Source organism: Aplidium turbinatum, chromosome 10, assembly GCF_918807975.1.
Source record: "Aplidium turbinatum chromosome 10, kaAplTurb1.1, whole genome shotgun sequence".
Classification (NCBI taxonomy): Eukaryota; Metazoa; Chordata; class Ascidiacea; order Aplousobranchia; family Polyclinidae; genus Aplidium; species Aplidium turbinatum.
In genome coordinates, this window is record NC_137481.1 from 3,611,107 (window position 1) to 3,631,400 (window position 20,294).

Below are 20,294 nucleotides of genomic sequence, written 5' to 3' on the forward strand. Positions count from 1 at the left end.
GCAGGCAACAACTCAGCAAGTACATTTTTGAATTTGTTGTAAATGTAGCGGGCTAGCGGCAGGGCTGGATTTAGCTGATGGGGGGGCCCGGGGCACTTTTAGATCAGGGGGCCCCCCTGCAAAAAAAAATGTTCGCGCCTACGGCGCGAAAAACCACCTCTGCGTCTACAGTAGCATCAATCCAGCACTGCACAGCATTTTGCAGAAACTTAAAAGGCTAAAAGGAAGAAAAAATAACAAAAAATCACATTTTTTCCATGTAGGGGGCCCTTCAGAAGTTGGGGGGCCCGGGGCACCTGCCCCCTCTGCCCCCCCCCTAAATCTGGGCCTGAGCGGCACCTACGGTATTGGATGAAATAATTTCCCAGCAACAACACTTACACAACAATAGGAAAACTTCACTCTGCCAATCTCGTTAACCGGCCCTGCGTCAAGAGCCTCTACAAGTATGCGAAACTATCTGGAATAACCTATCAAGGTTTTATCAGTCTAAGGATAAAGATTCAAAACCAACCAACCACGGTTTTGGTTTGCTTGGTTGTTACTTGCTCAGTTTCATCATTTACCAATTTTAGCCTATTGCTGAAATGTTGCTACCTAACTTGCTCAGTTGTTGTTTGCTCAGTTCGAAACTGCTGACAGCGACTTGTTTGTAAGAGATTCATAAAAGAAAACCGCTAGTCCGCGACGGCTAAAGTTTTTACACGACTCTAGTCCCAAGCTGGAAATTTTAAAGCATCTGGCAACATTGGTCATGGTCACTGAAAAGGGAAAAATCTAGAACATCACACAACTAAGGCGAAAGAGAAAATTAAATTGAGTCCTGTCTTTGTCATGAGTTACCAAGGGGGGGTGGGGGACTTATATACCAGTCCCAGGTATAAAAGTCCCCCCCCACCCCCCATGGTAACTCATGACAAAGACAGGACTCAATTCAATTTTCTCTTTCGCCTTAGTTGTGTGATGTTCTAGGCGTTACCACTGAAAAGTGCAAATAATAACAAGAAGTCACTCCTCATAGCATCAGGTTGAATGATTCGGGTTTTTTGTTGAACTACAAATACAAAGTACATCATGAATGAAACTCAGGTTTGTTGCACGTGAATAGAATTACTACTTAAGCCGAGTGGTGAGTGGTGAGAACGTCTGCGCGACGTTCGAAAGGACGTGGGTTCGACACCGCTCCAGAGCACGCGGCTGTGTCTGGGCGAAAGACACTTAAAGGCAAGCCAAAATAAGGGGAGCAGTTGACTCGAAGACTATATGTCACTTCGCTGCTTCCTGTCGTCTGTTGTATCGCATCTGTGATCGCAGTGTACTGTATGTTATCGCAATGGGCGCAAATAAAAGCATGATTATTATTATTAAATGTTTACATAACTATTGAAACTGGTTGCTCTAGATTCATTTGTGTGTGTGATGTGCAGTCTGACCATGCAGTAGAAAGAGCTCACACCTGCTCTCCTGGGCCACATCAAAATGGGCTTTTGCCTGAGGAATGTGAGGATGGATTTCTTTTATGTCCGGTTTTCTTTCTCCATCCTATTATAATGACTGCTCATCCACATCAATATTCAAAGTGGCAAATTCAATCTACAGCACTTTTCATTAGGCTGTCATTCATTACTACTGTACATGTGCGCTTCTCTACGGTATGTTTTATTTTTTGCTGTTTGGGTTTTGTGGCCGTGGTAACTACAGACATATAGCCTACCGTACTACATAATTTTTCACTCAGGCACGTTTTAAACCTTTCAAGATTTTGTCACATTTTACCATTCATTAACGTGCTGGTCGGTCTATATCGACTATTGGGAGCTGGTATACAAGTCCCCCCCCCCCCCCCTGGTAACTCATGACAAAGACAGGACTCGACCAAACATATAGGGTGAAACTACGTTACCTTTGCTTTACTACGGTATTCACACACTTCAATCCATATGTTTTGATCAATTCCTCTTTGTCAAGAGTTGCCAAGGGGGGGGGGGGGGACTTGTATACCAGCTCTAACTATTGTAGTTGGTGGTATCTTTTTCGTCCCGGATGCGTTAGTAACGAAAAATTACGATCTATACACAAGTATATACGGTATATGCTACGGTATTTCGTAGACCTACTTGTCTTTCAATATTTTTTGTGAAATTTGCTTTCCATCAACATCTTATTTACGCACATGACAAAAGCAATCAGATAAATATAAACAATGCAACGTTTATACCAACAGAAAAACACATTAATAAGTTATCAAAAAAGCATTAGCGCTGCTCTGGTAGCCTATAACAAGGGTTTTGAATGTTTTGTTTCCGACTCCTTTCAATTTATCAAATTGATTAGAGACCTTGGTTGGCTGAGCGCATAACCTGTTTATGCAAATTGGCCTACTGACAGTTAACGATCAATGATAGAAAAAAAACTAATCACATTTTTAGAATCAGCTCCCTGAAATCATTCAGAAACAATTAAAATATAAAGATAAACAAAAAATGTTTAAAAATTAGTTACATAGTGTTATTATTGTTGTAGTGGTTTACTTCTGTGGAAGAAGGCATGAGATCCATTGAAGACTATAAAGAGAAAACATCAACAGAGCTTCTTCTTGTACAAACACGAGTACATGGTGTGAATATTGATTGTTATCTAATATTTTATTATTGCAACTTACCACCAGTGTGTTAAATTCATACGGTAGTACTTAAGTTTGGTACTACGACAGTTTATCGAACGACAGTTTATCGAACGACAGTTTATCGAAACGACAGTTTATCGAATGACAATTCATCGAACGACAGTTTATCGAAACGACAGTTTATCGAAACGACAGTTTATCGAAACGACAGTTTATCGAACGACAGTTTATCGAATGACAATTTATCGAACGACACAGGGCCGTAGCCAGACCGCAGAGCAAGGGGGGCCAACTTTTTTTAAGGGGGGCCGAAAAAATTTAAATGGGCAAAATCATTATAAATGTAGCTGTTGCTCTTGAATGTTTGGATTTTGCCAGGGGGGGCGGATTTGTTTTTAAGGGGGGCGAGGCCTCCCTGGCTCCCTGCTGGCTAGGGGCCTGGAACAACAGTTAATCGAAAACCTAACCCCTAAAACCTAACCACTAACCCGTAACCCCTAACTCCTAACCACTAACTCCTAACCACTAACCCCTAACCTTAACCCTACCCCTTAAACCCTTAACCCCTACCCTTAAACTCCAACTCCCAACCACTAACCCCTAACTCTAACCTTAACTCTTAACCTCTAGCCCCTAACTCCTAGCCTCTAGCCCCTTCGATGAATTGTCGTTCGATGAACTGCCGTTTCGATAAACTGTCGTTCGATGAACTGTCGTTTCGATGAACTGTCGTTTCGATAAACTGTCGTTTCGATGAATTGTCGTTCGATAAACTGTCTTGTCGATAAACTGTCGTTCGATGAACTGTCGTTCGATAAATTGTCTTTCAATAAACTGTCGGGTCACGCTTAAGTTTTACATCATACCTTTTTTTACAAAGATTCTAAAAATGACTTATGTAAAGCAGAATGCTTGAAAATTTTAAGAATAAAGCCTCGTAAAATTGAAGAGTATGAAGCAAAAACAGGAACAAATCCTTTTGTTGTATAGAAACGAACATATGGTATGACTGTTGATTGGATTTCAACATCCTGTTGTTGCAGCTTACTAGTGTAGTTAGTGTAGGTATTCATACTACACCACTACTCTTTCCCTTCTCAACAAAGGTTCTAAAAGAGGCTTACAAGTGCAAAGCACAATGTTTACAGCAAAGTAAGGTTTAGGTCTCATAAAAGAGGAAAGTGAATAAAAAAGAATGTTATAATGATATTTGATATATCCAAAAGTTTATATTTTGTACACTGTTTTAACTGCTTAACATTACTATTGCAGAACTGTCAAACAGCATCATTTATTGGCGAGAGAATACTCCATACATTAAGTTGGAGTATGTCCAGTTCAAATGTCGACCAAAAAAAGCTGCTTCACAGCAAAGCACTCAGGTAAATACTTTTACATATATATATACAATATACAATACATTGTGTCTTTTGTCTACATTAATTTGACTAAAAGCTACTTATTGTATGGTTTTCATGACAGGTTACACTTACAGTGAAGAATCAGTGCAATGCCAAAGTTAAGCTTTTGAAAGTTGCTGAATTTCCAGGACATAAGGTAACACAGATCGTTATCGATTATTATAATTATGCAATAGATTAAGTTTTGCTTTTAGCAGCATCATTGTTGCTTACTTCACAATAGAGATACTAACGACCTGTTTTAACCTGATGCTGTGAGTTCACTGTGGTAATAGCGGTATGCACTAGATTTTGGAACACAGTTCCTTAGTCATTTACATTGTCATAGCACATGATTAGGGAACTGTATTCCCAAAGCTAGTGCAATTCGCTAATACCGCAGCAAACTCGCAGCATCAGGCTAAAACTGTATCTACATTCTACATTGTGAAGTAAGCATATGGTATTTGTTTAAAATGTGAATTCAAAAAGTGGCTTTTAATTACATATAAACCTGAAATTATTGATTGCTTCCTGAATTATGAAGATGTCGACTGAATGCTGAAAACCAAACTACTACCATACCATCAGCAGCCTACTCCACAACTTTTCCTTAACAAGACAAATATTGGTGTTATAACTAGGGATATAAAAATAGGGATATAAATCGTTTTTTTGCGCTCGTTTTTTTTTAATATAATATGTTTTTTTATAAAATATAAAGATGAAAATTAAATGCGTAGTGTGATAAAAGAAGTGAAGAGCGCCACACTAAAACACAACTTAGACCAGGGTTGTAAAAACCCCCGGATATTTAGCCACCCGGGTTTTTATGGGCAAGAACGGGCTTTTTGGTAATAAAAAAACAGGATTTTATGGGCAAAAAGAGGTTTTATTAAAAATAGCTGAAAAGAATTTTTGGCGGGTATGTATTGGTTTTAAGAATAAGTTGACTATTATTTATGCAATTTGCATTCATGTGAAAAATCATGCTCTTAGGCAGTGAGTTGCTGATTGCTAAGCATGCTAAATGTGACAAGAATTTGATTAGTTTTTTTTCTTTTCTAACAATATAGTTGCAAGCAACAACACTAATTCTAGAAAAGATAACATTCCCTATGAACACCCATACTTTGCAGTATTTATTTGATTAGTTGTTGAAAATAACGCTTTGAAAGTTTTGTAAAAAAAGCTTTGTTCTGTCACAAGTTTTGCCATAACTTTTTTTCTTGAACAGTATTAAAGTATTTTTTAAGTATTAAAGTTTTCTCAATTTGAAGCAAAATTCCTCATCTGGCAACACTATTTTTGTAGATCTAGCCGCGTTCTTTTGAAAAAAAACAGCCCACGCGGTAGCTACCCACTACAACCCTGACTTAAAATTAATTTTGCCAATTAAGTATGGTACTCTCTACTTTTTTTGTTCATCAGTCGACTAGACTGCAGATTTACCAAACTATAAAGAACATTTAAACTCGTTATAATAGGCCACATGCAATGAAAGGAATAAACAAACTAATAAAAGAAATTAAGACAAGCAACAAAGGAGGATGAGTGTTAATATCGTCACCACTGGGATAGCATTTCCCAGGATTCATCATCCAAACAGTATTCATCATTGGTAGCACTTGAAGTTGGGTGGTCCATTATGATACCTCAGTTGTGACGTACAGAACTTAGTTAAAACTGCAGTAAACTAATTTATAATAATTTCTTCAGCCGATATAATTTTACAGATTCTTTTGCAGCTCTTTGTTATGATAAATGAAAACAGATGGTACTTGAAAAATAATGATTGTATGAAAAATAAAAATTGTATAAAACAATTGGAAATACGTAGTATAAAAACCGTAAAAAACTACGACTAAAAAAACGTTTTTACTCATCTTATTTACAACAGCATGAAGGAGGCTGTGTTTTTGTTTAACTGTTATAGCCTATATTTAATTCATATTATATTTTGATAATGTGCTAGACTTGCTTTGTTTTTGTTAAGGTATCCACACAAACTTTCATGGCCAAGAGGGTTGTGAACAAGCAACTTCGGGTGGCATTAAGAGCAACCTCAACAAGGATTAGTACAACTGGATGTTGCGTTACCTTTCCTAAAATAGATGAACACAACCATCCATGTCAGGTGAATGCCCACAGTGAGCTTGAAAAAGAGCATACCAAGAGACATTGTGTCATCACAAATGTTCTTTGTGTTTTCAGACTTCAACGGAAGTCGAAGGAAGTGATGATACCCCTGAAACCCATACATTTGTACAGGTTTGTTTATATAATTTTACAGTACGATAGTTGCTTTATCAACATATTAGGGTCCAACGAGACCTTCAGGACTAGCACCGAGCTAGTTATACACAGTAAAAATTGATTATCATTTCAAAAGGAGCTTAAAAAGGTAAACTTGGCGGAGCGTCGTGTGATTTTGCTGCTCATTTCACCACTTCAACTACAGTATTGTTGTATCTTAGGTTAGCATTTTCAGACCCTATTAAATATCTTGGTGAAATTGTCCAACAGAGCTTATCTTCATTTGATGAGGTTCAATCTGCTATCGTGCAATTTGAAGCCTCTACATCCACCAAGTTCATCAAATGCAGCAGGACTATTCGTGGTAAAATTTGCATGAGTCTTATTTTTATTTTTTGCAGAAAGAAAACAGTGCAATTCTGCTACCATTTTTAAGTGATTTAATCTTTTATCACAAAAAACTTTCTTTAAATGTCATCAAATATAGTTATTACTTTCTAAAACCTCTACAGCCTGTGTCACCCTAAAAGAGTGAAACATCAGAAGGTCCTTATTCAAATAGAATCTTCTTTAATTGTCATCTGTCATGTATGTCATTATCATCCATACTCAGTTTTTGCCCCTACTTGTGGAGGTGGCCGATTGTTTCCTTGCAGCGACTGTTTTCACTCCCATTCTTCATCGCATCTTCTTCCTTCAGTTCGACTTCTTCTGCCTCATTGTTCACCTGTTCTTTTTTATCGTCCCCGTTGTCTATTTCCATCTACCTTTAAAGTCAATGCGTTTTAAAGAAAACTTACGTCCATCTTTAGTACATACCAGGGTTGTTGGTATTCTACCCGACCCAAAAAAAACCGGGTGGGTTTTTTTAATAAAACCCACTTAAAAAAAAACAAAAAAAACCCATAAAAAAACACAGAGCATCATATTTGTCCAGTTTTTATTGGAAAATTAAAAAAATTTACAAAAACACAACAAGACACTTACAACAAACTTTAAATTAGGACTTAAGGATGTGATTGTGAAGTAATTTCCAAGAATAAACTGAAAACGTAGTGGATATTGCACAGTACACAAAAATCAAGTAATGTCACTTTGTGTATACTACACTAAAACTCATTTATGCAAGAAGGCCTTATAGTTAAATTGGTGAAAGTACTACTCTACTGTAGTCTGTATATATGATGTGAAATGCAATTTAGGAGGCTATTTTTACAAAATATTTAAACATGATGGCATAAATGCTCCTTGCCTTCAAATCTAAACAAATGATGCAATAATGTGATTTCTACCACGGTAGCATCAACTTGGTATAGAAATCAGTGGATGATGCAACATCCAACTTGATCTTGAAACTAATGGATGATGCAACATTCAAGCAACAACAGCCCTAGTGCATTATTTTATTGAGTTATGCAAGCATGTACTGTGAGTGAAAGGCACTTCACTCGTAAAAAGTAGTTTTGAGGTGAAATAAGCATGAATCTACTTTTTTTGCATCTTTTTTAAAAAAAAACAATAAAACCCAAAAAAACCCGGGCGGGTTGGGCTTTTTTAAAAAAACCCGGGTTTTTCTCAACCCATACCATCTTACTCTATTTGCTCTTGCAAGTTGGTCTATGGGGTCTCCTTAATTTTTAGCATATCCATCAGTTCATGTGTATCTATTGATAGATATTCAAACGGGTCCCATTCGCTGGGAGCTTTCATCTGATACACCATACATCAATTCCACAAGTATTACTTTGATGTGTGAGCATGGAAAAGACTACAACAAAGTGCAGAATGATAAAAAACGAGAGTTGGCGGTTTCCCGAGTGGTACGCTACTTTTTTTGGTACCTTGTATCTTCAACAAGTCGCTTCAGATATTGGTTTGCATCAATTAAAGAAAAATTAAGTAATGTTATTACACTATCTCATTGATTTATTAATGCCCTGCCTAGTCTACTGTGATATCTTAATGTTTTGTGTTTTATGGGTTGTTTTATTTTGCAGTTAAAATGATAACAATAAATTGAGTAAAGAGTTGTTTAAATGTGATAGGCCAATGACTATTTTGGGGTTAGTTGATTCATGTTTTCACAGCTACCAGGTCATCGTATTCCCCGAAAGTATCGGCGCCTGAAAGGTTCCAAGAAGTTTAATTGCTCAGCATGCATTCATGTAAACGAAGTCACAAAATTTCCGGAGTTCGCAGTGAGTAAAATCATGCAGCAATATCAATGATTGCTTGTCAAAGTAACACCAGATGTTGAGCCACTCTTGATTGGTGATGCTGGAATGGCAATCGAGAGGGCGCCGGTTCGACACCGCTCAAGAGCATGCGGCTGTGTCTCTGGCAGGACCGGAATGGCCCGTTTCGGCTAGTCCGATTCGGCTAGTCCGATTCGGCTATTACCCTTTTCGGCTACAGCCCGATTCGGCTAGTCCGATTTGGCTGATCCGATTCGGCTAGTTCCCTATTGGGCTACAGTCTTTAGCGGTTAGTTCCCTATTCGGCAATTTTTTGAAAATCCAACGATAATCCTTCTGTAATCCAACAAAATCCAACATCGTTTCTTTTGCATTCCGACAAATTTAGCGAAAAATGTTTGAATAATTAAATTTCTTTTACAGTTGAAATTATCGAAGCTTTAGATGAGTGGGGTTTTGACCTAACCATTGAGATCTTAAAACTAAAAAGCGAATTAAATTTATTTTTGAACTATTACTGTTTGCTCAGATGAAATTGACATGTATCATGCGTCGCCGTCTGCATGCAAACTTAGAATATATTAGAATCCTCAACTATTACAAAATTCTAAATCCAACGACGCTTTCTGTTTATTTACTGTAGAGAATTTTGTATTTTGATCTCGAAGCTTTAGATGAGTGGAGTTTAGACCTACCCACTGAGATCATAAATCATATTTATGACACCGGTTACATCCCTAGTGATATGGTACGTTCCATATTCATAACTTTACCAAAGAAAACCGGAGCAACAGAATGGTCACTCCACAGAACAATTAGCCTTGTGAATTACGTAACAAACAGCTTACTCCAAATCATGTTGATGCGATTGAGACCAAAACTACAATCGGAAATTTCAACAGCACAATTTTTATTTGTTCCAGACAAAGGGACCACAAAAGGAATTTTTACATTAAAAATGATAACAGAGAGATGTGTCCGATCTCCAGATCTTATCAACGCTTACAGTGAGATGATTTTGAGAGACATCGAACATATGAATGGAGTAAAGGTTGGGGTACAAAATGTAACAAGCTTGAGATACGCTGATGAATGATGATACAGTCCTGATAGCAGAATCTGCAAACGATCTACAGGACTTATTAAATTGTGCTGTCAATAACAGTACACGAATGGGTAAGAGTTAAATTCAAACACAGAATGTATGACCGTATCAAAAATGAAAACTTATCCAAATTGCAACCATACATTCAATGGTGTGTTGCACTCAATGGTGTGAAACAAGTTGATAAATTGAAATATCTTGGGTACACTATAACTTGCGATGGCAAAGTGACACTGAAATTAAAAAGAGAATCGCTATAGCAAAGGATACTTTCAGTAAAATGAGCGTAGTCTTCAGGAATCGCAACATGACAACAAAGACCAAAATTAAACTTTTGAAAGCATATGTAATATCAATTCTAACCTACGGATGTGAATGCTAGACAATAAGTAACGATATGATAATAAGAACAGTTAGAAGGCGCCAGATGCAATTTGTAGGTCATATTTACCGACAGGGAGATTTGGGATGGGAAAAAGAAGCAGTGGCCGTCAAAGATTAACTTATTTAAACAGATTGAATCAATGGGCCACAAACACAACAGTTAAAACGAACGATTTTATACGAATGGCAAATGACAGAAAAGATTGGAAGACCATGATCGCCAACGTCTGTATCAGATGAGACACATAATCATCATCAATCGTTTCTTTTGCATTCCGACAAAGAAAAATAAATTGAATTGAAATTTAGCGAAACATAAAAAGCGAATTGAATTTATTTTTGGACTATTAAATTAAAATGTTGCTCACATAAACTTGACATGTATCCTGCGTCACCGTCTGTATGCAAACTTAGAATATATTCGAATCCTCAACTATTACAAAATTCCAATCCCTAGTTTAACAAGTCAATACAATCAATACGGTACATAACAAGTAGGGTGGGTCGAAACAGACTTTTTCTCCGATTTCATTGCTACAAACTTTCTTTCTTGCGAATAATCATAAAACGACATTCCTGAAAGTTTGAGCTTGATCGAACATCGTCTTCATTTCTAAAAATGCTGATTCTTGCCAGTGTTCACTACCTGTGAAATAAGTAGGGCCAGTAAAAGTCATTAAAGTCATATTTTTTTGGTAATGCAGAAAGTTGTCAAACCGATAACAGTGATACAATTTTGGTAAAGAGGTCACTTTCTTCAACCACAGACATATACAACCAAGCAACCACACGGCATTTAACACGGCATTTAACATTTAACATGTTAAATGCCGTGTGGTTGCTTGGTCGATAACAGTGAAACAACGACGTTTCTACGGTGTCTATTTAAGAAGTTATAAAGTCATAAAAAGTTATATTTTCTGTTTTAGATCATAAAATATGACTTCATTTTTACTTCAAAATACAAAGATTGAGCCGGAGTAACTTTGTAAATGCAGTTCAAACAGCTCCTGTAGACATTGAACTTTGATAATAACACTGGTCTACACAAAATTTCAGGTTTGGGTTTTGACAACTCATTTTAGCTAATTTTGGGGCGCTGAATGCGAAAATGAACTCAGATTTTCTCTATCACATTACGTTTTTGAGATATGAAATATCCCTAATTTTTGAAAAAAATCAATTTTTGCCCCCCCTCTGTTGTCAAAACAAGGAATTCTGATTCAATAAACACTGTTTTACCTGCAATAATCTAGCTTTAATTAGCAAACAAGCATTCTATATTATATTCACACAAATTTGCGTTGTCTTTATTAAAATTTCATGCCTTGGAATAAAAAATAGGCATGCAAAAGAGCAACCATAATAACATCAAACGCTACATTATGCTGACAAACATGTCGATAGGACAGTGACAAAGTATTATCTGAAATATAGCCTACAGTTCACACAATATGCACATAGACATTCCAATGGAGTGCAGAAATTCTGAAGACACACACAGAAATAGCTAAGTGCCAAAATAAAGATTGACTCAAAGGGACTTGGGCAGGGCGAGTTCAGAAACAGTCACAGCAATAGTCGGCAACTCCAGCAATAGTCGGCCATCATATGACAATCCCACCGACCTTGATAACGTTCCTCCATAATTTTAATATCCTGGTGGAAACGTTCACCCTGTTCTACACTAACTTTCCCAAGGTTTTCTGGAAACTCATCCGTATTGCTCTTCAAACAGTGAACTTTGATGCTCATCCTGCATCCCAAATCTTCAAAACTAAGCAGTAGCTCCCTTAAGAGATCTTTATAATTTTCTGCTTTTCTGTTTCCCAAAAAAATTCTCACAACAGCACCGAAAGCGTTCCAAGCTCTAGCCTCGAATGGCAACATTGATTTTACAAAATTTTCATTCTTTAACAATTGCCTGATTTGTGGTCCATTGAAAATCCCAGCTCTTTTTTTCTCTTCACTGAGACCAGGAAAAGCATAACATATATAGTACTTAAAACACTCTCCTTCATGATTCAAAGCTTTTACATATTGTTTCATGAGACCAAGTTTGATGTGAAGAGGAGGCAAGAGGATCTTTTTGATATCAACTAACTGATCACGTATGATATTTTTGTCTCCAGGTGTCAAGGTGAGCCTTGGAGGCCACTCTTCTTTGTTCCAGTGCTGATCCTTGGCCCTGCTGTCCCACTAGCATAGGAAACATGGGTATTTGGTGTAGCCACTTTGTTGCCCCAGCAAAAAGTTCACCATTTTTAAATCTACACAGATGAGCCAACCATGCTCATGGTACTTTAACTTTTCAAGAACGGTTTTGATGTTCTGATACTCTTCTTTCATTGTCACCGAATGTCCTATCGGAATAGAACTGTAGTACACGTTACCATTGTGAAGTAGAACACACTTCAAACTTCGTATGGAGCTATCAATGAAATGTCTCCATTCGTCTGCATCATACTGTGGTAATCCCATTTCTAGAAGAAGCCCTTCTATATTGTTGCAATAAACGAAATCATTGTGGGAAGCAAAATATGGAAGCAGTTCTTCTTCTCGTTTGCGATAAAATGTCACCCTTGTACCAGCTTTGAGAAGTTTCCTTTCCTGTAGCCTTGATGCCAATAACTCCGCAGATTGCTTAGGCAAATACAAATCTCTCACTAAATTATTTAATTCCATCTGATTAAACTGCTTGTCTTGTCTGACAGATCTGACTTGGCTTGTCTGACAGATCCTCAGGTGCTGGTTGAAAGATTTTACTTTCTCCTTCACTAAACGATTCTTCTGAAGAAGAAATAGCCTCTTCGTGTAGTTCTGGAAGTGATGTAAATACTAGCAGTGGCCTTTCATCACTGTGAGGAACTGGCCGCAATGCCGAATCCAGATTTGGATATTTCAAACGATGTTTACTCTTTTTGTTATACCCTTTCACACTAACAAGACAAAAATAACAATCGTCAACATGATTTTGTTGCTCTCGCCAAATCATGGGTATTCCAAATTTCATTTGTGAACCTTTTCCTTGCGACCAACTTCTCAGACATTCAACGCAGGTCTTGCACACTTTTTGAGGAGCCCAGCTTTTGTCCTGGTCCCCCAACTTGACTTTAAAGTAAGCAAGATATGCCCCTTTTACAAACGTGGTAATATTGCATTGTTGAGACTTCAACATGAAGCATCCACAAATGTAATTAAATATATCCGGATCATTACAACATTTTCCTCTTTTGCTGAAAGCAGACATAGCTTGAGATCAAATATAAACTTTCTTTGTTAGTAGTTTTCTAAGAGCAAGTTTTTCCACAGAAACACCACTATACCAAAAACTCTAACCGACTTGAACTCAAACTAATAAAGTATGAAAAAACCTTTTCCTTCTACAAACCACTTTTCAGCTTGAACTCTGATGTTGGTCTGTACAATGTACATGTGCTTTATGAAACTTCTAAATAAATCTTCATTACTAAGCAAGAATTTATTACTAAGTCAAATCTACTCTCACCAGCTGTCTTTCTACGATATTCCATCTGCACACTGCACAGAGATAGCAGCTGACCCACAGATAACGCCTGAGAAGCCAAGACAGGGAGTTCAAGCCAGCATGGAAAAACTCAACACTGCCAATCTCCACTATGTTCTATTACGATTATCATAACAGGAATTTTTTTTATTTTAGAGGAAATCTGAACCAATTTATGAATTTAGTGTAAAAATATCTCTATGTTTGAAAGTTTATAGCTGTCAGAAAATAATTATATTTGACATTTTACTGCACTGAAAAGGGTAAAAATTGGTCAATTTTATAAAATAATGGCAACGATAGAATAAAAACTTGATGTGATAGAGAAAATCTGAGTTCATTTTCGGATTCACCGCCCCAAAATTAGCCAAAATCAGTTGTCAAAACCCAAACCTGAAAAAAAAGTTGAAATTTGTAGACCAGTGTAATTTGTGGAAGGGAGGCAATGAGAGTTCTCACGCTGAGTCTCACTTAGCATTGGAAGCAACATTTTTATTACTTTCTGTAGCCTAGTAATAGCGCTTGCTGTTTGATGTTAATTTGCATTGTGACATCATCTTGACACATTATTTTGCAACACACAATCCAGTCTCTGAACATTATAAACACTTGCAGTAGGCCACTACGTCGCTAATAAGCTGAACCGTCGTAACTCCAAAAATGCAGTTTTGAGAAAATTGAATTTTAAAGTTCACGCTGTGTTTGCTGTACATTGTTTGATCTTTCTAAAAGTTCTCTAACGGAAAAACATGAAAACTATATATACATTGTCTTTCATGGAGCTTTGTTGTTGAAAAAAAGATAATTCTTTTTTGCAAAAATTGAACGTTAGAAAAATGAGTATGGACATACGATAGTTTAACAATAAAAAATTGTCGAAATGTAGTTACAATAAAACAGCAAAATTGTTATGCGAAATAGAAAGAAATATAAGTAAGCCTTGAATATCAACATGCAAAAAACGATTGAAAGAAAAATTACCTAAAAGAAAAGGGAGTGTTAACGTGAAACGTGTAAAATTACTTTCAGAGCAGAGTATCGTAAGTCCCATTTTATTATTTTGCAAAACTATCGTAACTCCAATTTGCGATAGTTCATCATTCTGTATCATCAAAACTAAAGCAGATGGACTTACGATGCTTTAACAAAATAAACTGTAGCTTATAAAGATATCAAATCAACCAAAAACGCAATTTTGAAAAATTTGGACTTACGATAGTTCAGCTTAACGGCGACTAAGTCAACCAGTGCTGAGACCTCAAGAGTCAAGGGTACTTTTCGAGTACAGAGCTTTGACTCGTACTACTAAGTAGCTGGTTTGGTAGGTAGGCCTACACATAGGCGCCGACTTTTATTTTTGCACGGGGTGGCAGATAGCACAATATGGCAACCTATAAACTTTCAAACTGCATGTTTTTGTTTGATTTTTACTAAGCATTCGAAAATTGCATTTTTTTAATTTGAAAATAGATATTCATTTAGGGGGTGGAGCTAATTTTATTTCCGAGTATTTTATAGCTGTCATAATTTATAGCGATATTAAGCAGTTTAAAAATTTTCAAAAAAGATTTTTGGGAGAGGCAATGGAAAGATCGTATTTTATTGATTAATAAATCCCATTGTAAACCTAACAAATGTAACAATGACTTATGAAAAGTAACAAATAAAACGATCCCAACAACAAGGAAACAAATCGTAGCCACGTGTTGCGTAATCTTCACGTAGCTTGCTTGATGTTACGCAAGTATCATGCTTGTGACAAAAACAATCATTTTCTTCGCAATACTGTATTGGTTCACCTCTTGCTTTACGTTGACTTGAAGCGAAAACCAATAATCAAAAAAAGATTTAAACGTCCGTTCAAATTACATTTATTTGCAGTAAGTAATGTAACCTAAACGGGGTGGCTGCCATCATGCCATAGAGGTTATGGGGTGGCGTGGCTGGCCACCCCGCAAGTCGGCGCCAGTGGATGCATTAGACATTTGAATTTTTGGAGTGATTTTCAAGTGAAATAGAAGTGTTTTGTTAGTTGTTCGAGTGTGTTATTGTTCAAAATACATGTAAAAACTTACATACGAGTTATTAATTAGAGATTAGCATAAATTTGATGCTTAAAACAAAGTCATATATTTCAAAAAATAAAGTCATATTTTTCAATTTTTTAGGTAAAAAAATGGCCCTAGTAATAAGTAATAGCACAACGTCACTATCAAAGCAGTTGTTATTATTAGGGTAGGGCAGTCCGTGGTGCATTCCCAGGTCCAACGTCAATGCAGGTGAACAACGGTTGCAATTATTACAATTCAAGTACTTGACATTTCTTGGCACATTTTCTCAAATGATCAAAATATAGTCATCATAACACACATTATTACCTGATTTGTTGCCACACAAGTGTTGATGCGAGCCTTGCATTTCTCATCACGTCGGGAACAACGCCAGTATTTCTTAAGCCCGTCTGGACTATATTGAGCTAGTTGAAACATGTAGCCATCATGTAGAAAAACCTCACCTTTGCGCTGCGTACTAATCGATTCCTCTGCCATGATCAAGTAACATCAACTGAGAGTCTAACGAAGGAACTAACCAAAGGAATTTCAGGTCATGTAACGCCGAAACCCAGGTTTACTCTAAACTGCCACTTAGGTTTTAACTTCATCTTTTATTGCAAACGCTATTTGGCAACTGTCTTTTTTTCGTTGACACGTTTTCGCTGAGACTTTATCTCATTAACCCCTATTGGTAATCATGAAAACTGTTGTTTTCATGTAAAACACATATTTTGAACGAACCCAGACATCAAAACTCGTCATTTTTACATTGATTCAACGTCTGCAGACGTTGAATGAATGTAAAAATGACAGATTTTGCCGTCTGGGAAGGCACTCAAAGGTAAACACTGGATAAAATGCAAGAATGCAAAAGATACCATATTGTCGAATTAAAATACAAAATTCTCTAAATAAACAGAAGAACCGGACATACATTTCTCTGTTATCATTTTTAATGTAAAAAATTCCTTTTGTGGTCCCTTTGTCTGGAACAAATAAAAATTGTGCTGTTGAAATTTTCGATTGTAGTTTTGGTCTCAATCTCATCAACATGATTCGGAGTAAGCTGTTTGTTACGTAATTCACAAGGCTAATTGTTCTGTGGAGTGACCATTCTGTTGCTCCGGTTTTCTTTGGTAAAGTTATGAATATGGAACGTACCATATCACTAGGGATGTAACCGGTGTCATAAATATGATTTATGATCTCAGTGGTTAGGTCTAAACTCCACTCATCTAAAGCTTCGAGATCAAAATACAAAATTCTCTACAGTAAATAAACAGAAAGTGTCGTTGGATTTAGAATTTTGTAATAGTTGAGGATTCTAATATATTCTAAGTTTGCATGCAGACGGCGACGCATGATACATGTCAATTTTATCTGAGCAAACATTGATAGTTCAAAAATAAATTTAATTCGCTTTTTAGTTTTAAGATCTCAATGGTTAGGTCTAAACCCCACTCATCTAAAGCTTCGATGATTTCAACTATAAAAGAAGCGATATTACAACATTCTCTAAATAAACAGAAGACGTTGTCTATTTTATGTGAGCAAACAGTTCAATTTAACAGTTCAAACATTTTTCGCTAAATTTCATTTCAATTTGTTTTTCTTTGTCGGAATGCAAAAGAAACGATGTTGGATTACAGAAGGATTATCGTTGGATTTTCAAAAAATTGCCGAATAGGGAACTAACAGATAAAGACTGTAGCCCAATAGGGAACTAGCCGAATCGGATCAGCCAAATCGGACTAGCCGAATCGGGCTGTAGCCGAAAAGGGTAATAGCCGAATCGGACTAGCCGAATAGTAGCAGACCCCTGGCAGGACACTGAAAGGCATGCCTGAAGGTGGACACGAAAATTGACTTCCTTGCCTTCCCGTCCACTCAGGGCTGCGATTTTTTCTTTCTTGTCGAACGACCAAAAATTCTGCGTTTGTTTGTCGAATCTGGGTATTTTTTTCGGTCATTGACCGATTTGACGGTCCACTTAATCCAAATCTTCAACCACCGGGCGCAAGCCTAGATACGATAAACAAAAACAATGCTTATTTTTAGAGGTGGAATAATATTATGATAGTAATCATTCCTTTGTTAAGAGAAGAAAAAAGATTCTTATTTTTTTTTAGATTTCAACATTTCCTGGTGCTGTGTCACGCCACGCTCACAAGACGAACCTTTATAAACTTCTCAAATGTGTCTTGGCCAGTAATGCTCAAAATATCAAAAAGGAGATTTACTGGACCATCAAATTTCCGAAGTGTATTGACCACAGCGGCCATGTTATTAGCAAGATGCCGGTGCCTTGTCCATCGCGTTGCCTGAAAGATAATGTTGAACCGTCTATCGAGATCGCCTCCGTTGAATCTATTAACCGCTTCGCGCATGAACCGTCCGATGCACAACCCCCTACAACTTCGAAATATATGTGGGATTTTTGCGCTTCTTTGGATGGATTGTTTGATGCTCTCAATGAAGTTGAGGATGAAACTTTTGTGAATGATGTAATTGTGAGGATTGAGGCAATTACAAATGAAGTTCGGTCATTCCGTAAACTTGACGCTGGATTGAGAACCGATCGTAACAATGGCGAATCTTTGAAAACGAAAGGAAAGCGCGGATCTGATGGCAAGGCTGCGAGTGACCCACTGCCACAAAAACGTGCGAAACCGGGCCCTACGCTCACCGTTCTTGAAAGCGCGTAGATGTAATGAGATTTCAACATGGAGCAACATCTCTGGAAGCCATAAAAAGCAACTACATGGCACAGACCAGCTTAGCTATTAAACCAGGCGACAATGAACGACTGGCAATCGTGACACCCCCCTACTCCGGGATAATATGCGTGTCTGTGACCGCAGGGGACCTGGCGCCGAATTGTTTTGCACGTCGATCACACCAAGCTACAAGCAGACCTATGGCAAGCTGAGTTTTTGAACAATTCTGCGACCTAAACACCAAGATTTCTTTCAGTTGAATTCAAAGCGTGACATGAAAGAAAATCAGATTGTGATTTCCACAGACAGTTGTCATTACCAGTACGAGAAAAACGAATTCGGGGTCCTGCAGCATCAGGCTGAAACAGGTCATTTGTATCTACATTTATAAAGTACAAGGAAGATGGTTCAATGTCTGATAGCAACATGTTCACCGAATGAAAACACAGAACAAGTTGGTATTCAACTACAAGAGACAAGCACGAGTCCAATGCATCTTTGAACTTATCAGTTTGTCGAGAATTAGAAAGAAAGGTTTGATTTCTTGCTTCAAATTGGCTTTGAATTGCATTTATGTAAGATGAACGTGTCCAATGGTTGTGGAATTTAAGAAATATGTACAATTTATTGAGCATTTGAGAAATATCAGGATGTTTACAAATTATACTATAACAATAGGTTCATGAAGATGTGCATGCCTTAGTTTGTAAGATTCTAAATATTTTTTTGATTTGAGAATTTGAACAAATTTGCTAAGGGAACGTTCAAATATTACGTAACGCCTTCGAGGGGGAGGGGGGGTTTATGCAAAACGTTACGTTAGCGTCACATCGGGGGGGAAGGGGTTCAAGCAAAACGTTACGTAACGCTTTCGAGTACGGAATGGTAGTTTTTTGTGCTGAATTCGTAGTGAAAAAGCGTTACATAGGGGAGGGGGGATTGAAAAAAGCGTTACGTTGGCGTTACATGGGGGAGGGCGGGTCAAAAATTCGGAAAAAAAGCGTTACGTAATATTTGAACGTTCCCTAAAACGTTAAACCCAAGTGAGTTCCAAATGATCAAAGTTTACTATGTGCATTAAACATTTAGGCAAAGTTCACACATGTTAAGCATAAACTAGTGTAGGCCTATATGTTTTAAGTTGAGAAATGACTCGGATACTGACAAAAGCAATTGGGCTAAAAAAAATTGAGATGGGCTACAAATCTGTTTAGTTGCTTGCGCTACTGGGCTAGAACAGCCTTCAATCTTTTTACTGTTCTTGATCCTGGCATGTAGGCTAATCTTTTAAGGAGCAGACAATGCAGATTTTATTTTTGTCATTGCCACAACGTATGAAATACAAATGTAAAACAGATAATAATGATTGGGATGTTGAATGTAGCACGACAGTAGGTAGGCCTATAGCCGAGGACGAAAGCTACACGGTCTACAAACATCAGCCGCCACCCTGAATATCTAATATATAACGTAAAGGTGAGATCCCAAAAGATGCGAGTTCAATATCACATCAACCGCTCAGGGTTGGTTGTTTGCTGAATTATGTCGGGCCTACTCAACATGCGGCCCACGAGATGATTCAAATAACCTACAATTTGTATAAAAAGGAGGCAATGTCATATGCTCTTTCGGCAGCTACCTTTAGACTTGGTTTAGAACGACTGGCTTAGGCCAATAGCATCAGTTATCCGATATTCACTTAAATATAGAAACATTACAACAACGTTTGTATGCGGCCCGCAGCATACAAAGTTTTTGTGGCTTTTGTGCCATTTGAGTTGTGCAAACATGGGCTTTGAGCTGTTAGTGCCGTAACCTACGAATTACTTACAGGTGACACGTCGTAGTGAGGGGGGTGAAAAAAATCAAAAAGAAATTACGATAGTCTGTGTAAAACTGCATTTAAACAGCCTCAAAGTGCACATTAGTATCAGCTGAAACAAAACGCCGGCTGCACAGCCGAGTGGTAAGAGCCCTGGCACGACGATCGAAAGGGCGCCGGTTCGATATCGCTCGAGCGTGCGGCTGAGG

General features: G+C 37.5%; 1 protein-coding gene across 1 annotated transcript; it reads left to right on the forward strand.

The window, feature by feature from the left end:
* The first annotated feature begins 1,074 nt into the window (after positions 1-1,074).
* LOC145778402 (uncharacterized) lies at positions 1,075-18,251 on the forward strand. The gene is made up of 10 exons (XM_082589880.1): positions 1,075-1,089; positions 2,524-2,617; positions 3,899-4,008; positions 4,109-4,183; positions 6,023-6,163; positions 6,241-6,297; positions 6,553-6,646; positions 7,957-8,102; positions 8,370-8,480; positions 17,676-18,251. The coding sequence occupies exons 1-10, from the start codon at positions 1,075-1,077 to the stop codon at positions 18,249-18,251; spliced, it is 1,419 nt and encodes a 472-aa protein (XP_082446006.1).
* Positions 18,252-20,294: the final 2,043 nt, after the last annotated feature.